This window comes from Choristoneura fumiferana, chromosome 16, assembly GCF_025370935.1.
Source record: "Choristoneura fumiferana chromosome 16, NRCan_CFum_1, whole genome shotgun sequence".
Classification (NCBI taxonomy): domain Eukaryota; kingdom Metazoa; phylum Arthropoda; class Insecta; order Lepidoptera; family Tortricidae; genus Choristoneura; species Choristoneura fumiferana.
The window spans coordinates 17,758,861-17,763,208 of NC_133487.1; the positions used below are offsets into that span (position 1 = coordinate 17,758,861).

The 4,348-nt window shown below is 36.5% G+C and overlaps 1 protein-coding gene across 1 annotated transcript; it reads left to right on the forward strand.

Moving 5' to 3' along the window:
* The first annotated feature begins 489 nt into the window (after positions 1–489).
* On the forward strand, positions 490–2,644 carry LOC141436597 (uncharacterized). The gene is made up of 4 exons (XM_074099594.1): positions 490–507; positions 605–609; positions 865–1,069; positions 1,978–2,644. Exons 1-4 carry the CDS (start codon positions 490–492, stop codon positions 2,341–2,343), a joined length of 594 nt encoding a protein of 197 aa, XP_073955695.1. The 3' UTR covers positions 2,344–2,644.
* The last annotated feature ends 1,704 nt before the right edge of the window (positions 2,645–4,348 follow it).

The following is a 4,348-nucleotide window of genomic DNA, read 5'->3' on the forward strand; positions in this document are numbered from 1 at the left end:
TTAAATAATATAGAACTAGGTTATGTAGATATAATAATTACGTTAGATACTTAAATAAAATAAGTTATTAAAATTTATCATCATTTTTAATGATGATAACAATAAAATTCAATTTATTAAAATCTCAACCACGGGGAATTCGATTCATGTTTACGCGGCAACACAGAATGGCGTTTAGGGTTCATGTTATTTTATTTTGTAATTTCGAAATTATACGATATTTACTGATGGTATGTGATCCCAGTGTCCTTCTTATTTCTTGTAGTATTATTTTTAAACAGTTTCACTGCGAAAACTGGCATTTTACTTCGGTTTATGACCAAAATTGAACAAAAATTCGGGACATGCACATTACGCACAGTTTGCAACGCGACTGAGTCGCCTCGGGCTCAGGTACGCCGATTTCGGCGTACTATTTGTTGCCGCATTTGACAAGTACGCCGGCGGTATCTAGTCGAGCGAGCGCGCGAGACCAATCATTCATCTAAGATGGCCGCCTTTACACCTGTAAGTTTTACTTACGGAAGTCACTTACGTAAGCGACTTACGATAATTTTTCAAGTGTAAATAGTTTTTGTAAGTGACTTATTGTAATTTCGCACAGCTTACGTAAGTTGGAAAATTACAGGTCTAAACACGTTCGAGTTTGTTTACGGAAGCGACTCACATCTTATCGAACTAAATTGTTAAGTTGAGAAATTACGCTACAATGTCCGGTTCAAAACAAAAACAAAATAAAAGCTGGTCACCTGACGAGGTGGAAACTTTCATTACTGCTCTTGAGGCACGTCCCATACTATGGGACTACAAAAATAAGGAGTACAAAAACCGCGTAAAAACAAATTTGTGACATATTGAACTTAGTGAGATATTTAGCACCATTCCAGAGGAAATAGTTAGAAAATTGCATAATTTGAAAGCACAATTTAGCCAAGAAGTGACAAAATTAAAGAAAAAGAAAAGCGGAAGCGGTACTAATGAAATTTATGTATCACATTGGCGGTATTTTAAAGCCCTATCTTTCTTGCTGCAAGGGAAGGAGTACCAAGGAAACACGACTGATACTTTGGTAAGTTTATTTTAAATTTTATACCTATTTAATAAACAAGAAGTAATGGGTTTTCAGATAACTAAGTACTTTCTTTTCCTTTAAGTATTTAACTTGCATATTGGTACTGCCATGAAACTTCACCTGTTGTTGATATAAAATACTCCCTCAACTCTTCTCTTATCGCAATTGCTGCCACTGAAGGATTATTATTGTTATTGGTATCTAAATCTACCACATTATCAGTAGGTAAGACTTCAATATTGTCGCGGCTTAAATATCTCTGAGAATTACTGCTCGATCTTAAAAAATATGAAGGACTGCGATTGTCGATACCAAACCTAGAACTTTTTCCGGGTATAGTTCTATAGGCTTTCGTAGTACACGAAATCGGCTTGCCATTATGCCGAATACGCTTTCTACCATACGCCTGGCTCGAGAAAGGCGATAGTTGTAGACTCTTTTATCTATGGGTTGATTGGCATACGGATAAGGCTTCATTAAGTATTTCGACAAGGCAAATGCATCATCTGCAAGTAAGACATACGGTACATCGATTTGTCTTCCCTGAAGTGGTCGTGGTGGCGGTAGGTTCAGGCTCCTTGACTCTAATGCCGCATATAAGGCCGTGTCGTAAAATACTCCACCGTCAGATATACGGCCAACCATGCCGCAATGCATGTATATTATTCTATAATTTGCATCAACCACAATCATTAAAAAAATACTGTGCGAGCCTTTATAGTTAAAATAAGTGCTGCCACTATGCGCAGGAGCTTTGATTATGACATGTTTACCGTCGAGTGCCCCTATACAGTGTGGAAATTGCCAAATGGTTTCATATCCTTCTGCTATTTTAAGCCACTCTTCGAGGGTTGTGGGTACCTGCAAGTAGAAAATGTGTTTTAAAATGGTTTTAAATATTTCAGACTGATCCATCAACCCCAGCCGAACAGCAAAGGGCTGAAAGTCAACTGTCATCAGTCTCAGATGGACAACAGCCAAGTTCATCTAATCTAAATAATAACTTGCCAAATCCCCCATCAAAAAAGAGGAAGGAAGATACGTCTTTGCTTAATAAGTGTGCTCAAATTATAAACCAACCAAACGACGACGATCAAATATTTGCCGATTATGTAGCTTCTGAGCTCAGAAAATTAAGCAAAGAGGGCAATAAAAAGCTTCGACGCATAATACAAAGGGCAATCATAAACATACAAGACGAGGAAGATGGACTGGTTCCACCAGCTCCACCATCTGAGAATACATCCTCTGGAAATAATTGTTTTCATTAGCCCCGATTCCGAGAGTGGACAGTTCCAGCTGACATCAGAAAATGCAAATGGTTCCCAAGAATATAGATTGAATTTGGTAGATCTCATAACAGACATTCCAATTTTTGAAACAAAAAAGTAATTTTCTGATTTTAAGTGCTCTTTTTGTTGATTTTTAACAAGCGTGAATAATTAAAATAAAATTGTTCTTTATGTTAATTTTTAATAATTAAAATTGCTCAATTTGTTATTTTTTAATAAGTGTTCATTAATAATTAAAATTGCTCAATTTGTTATTTTTTAATAAGCGTTAATAATTAAATTTTGTTTTTTACCTTGATATATTCTTTTAATGCAGTGTAAATTGCTAAACATACTTCAGGTACAAACAGTGAAATTGTTGATGCTGATATTCGGAACAAGTACATCAACGATTGGTAGGATCACCTGAAAGTAGGGAGAAATTAGCTTAGCAGACGTCTAATTTGCATATTATTATTTAATTACCTATTAAATAATATACCATACCTGTAGCCAGAAATCTAAGTGTGACCATAAGTTTCTCAGCTGGTGAAATAGCCGGTCGAAAATGTGTATCATTTTTTTTTATGATTGGTGCGACTTTTTCCAAAAGATATTCAAAAGTCGTAGAATCCATTCTTATAAAGTAAAAAATTTGGTCTCGGTCTTCCATTCTTAACTCCGTTACAAGATTTTCAAATGCACCTTTTGCCATTCTTCTTTCTAGCCATGGTTTTATCCAGCATTTTCTTTCTTTTGCTTTCGACTATTTGATAAAATTATGTATGCAGCAGCTGCTTGAACGTGACGACTGTGAGAAGGCATTTTTATTACTGATTTGGGAACCTAATGTAAATGGGCGTGTAATAATTTCTGCAAGTTTAAACTTACACAACTTACGTAAGCATTATTTACGTAAGTATTTATTGCAAGTGTAAATGCAACTGTAAGTAAATTATGTAAATATTACGCAAGTAACTACTTACAGGTGTAAAGGCGGCCTATGAATGATGTTTGCCATGTCAGCTATTGCATTGACGTCAATGCAATAGGAGACAGCGAGGCGATTTGCGCTATTCATTCGATTTCCGAGATAGATTGGTTTGGACTTCCGTCGGGTCAACACTAATTTTATAATTGTAATTCTTGTGTATTTTTAAATAAAAGGGTTTTGGTAAAAACTGTCTTTTTTAAAAACTTAATCCTGATCCACCCCGTAACAGTGGTGTCAGAAGTGGGATCCAGCATCGAAATAGTACTTGTTCTGCTGGATTCCATAACGCGTCGCGTAGAATAATAGTGACGAAAAACCCAAACCCGAACTGGTGACTTTTAGTGCCCGAACTTTTAAGTCTAACTCCGCATCATCGTCGCCAATCTCCGGGGCATCATCACGATTCACGATTGCTGAACATCGTCGTCGCCTCGTCAAAATTCCGTCAAACTCCGTTAAATTCATCAGTACTCTGTCCCGACAGTAAGACTTATCTCATAAGCCTGCGGACGAGTCGCTGGTAGCAACCAAGTATACGTCGTGCCTATCCTGCTGCTGCTGAGAGCTGCATCATCATCACCGCTATCCTGCATCATCGCCGCCGCTATCCTGCCGGAAAATTCGTGGAACTCCATCTATAGTGAAATTATGAAGATAGTTCTCATCTTAATCCTGTGAGTAAAACATTTTATTTTCATTATCGCTGTCGCTACTGTGAACAGGTGCTAATTTCGAATAAATCATTTTGACGAAATGACGTACAAGGACATTTTTAACATTCTAAGGGACTATCGCGATATGGTAAAATATTGGTATCTCGAAGAAAAAGAAATAGCTCTGCCGGATTTTAAAGATCCATTCTGTAAACTATCTTTTACTAAAATCTACAATATAATTGCATTTCTATTTCACAACTCATCTATTAAAGTTAACATTTACCATAATTCAATTAAGTATCCTACCCCTGACGAAATAAAACAAATACTAAAAGACAATCATGACGCTCCTCTG

What these genes read in the sequence shown, in the direction of transcription:
- LOC141436597 (XM_074099594.1), top strand. An exon ending in GAAACACGACTGATACTTTG is followed by an intron (nt 1,070 to 1,977) that starts GTAAGTTTATTT and finishes TAAATATTTCAG; the next exon opens with ACTGATCCATCAACCCCAGC.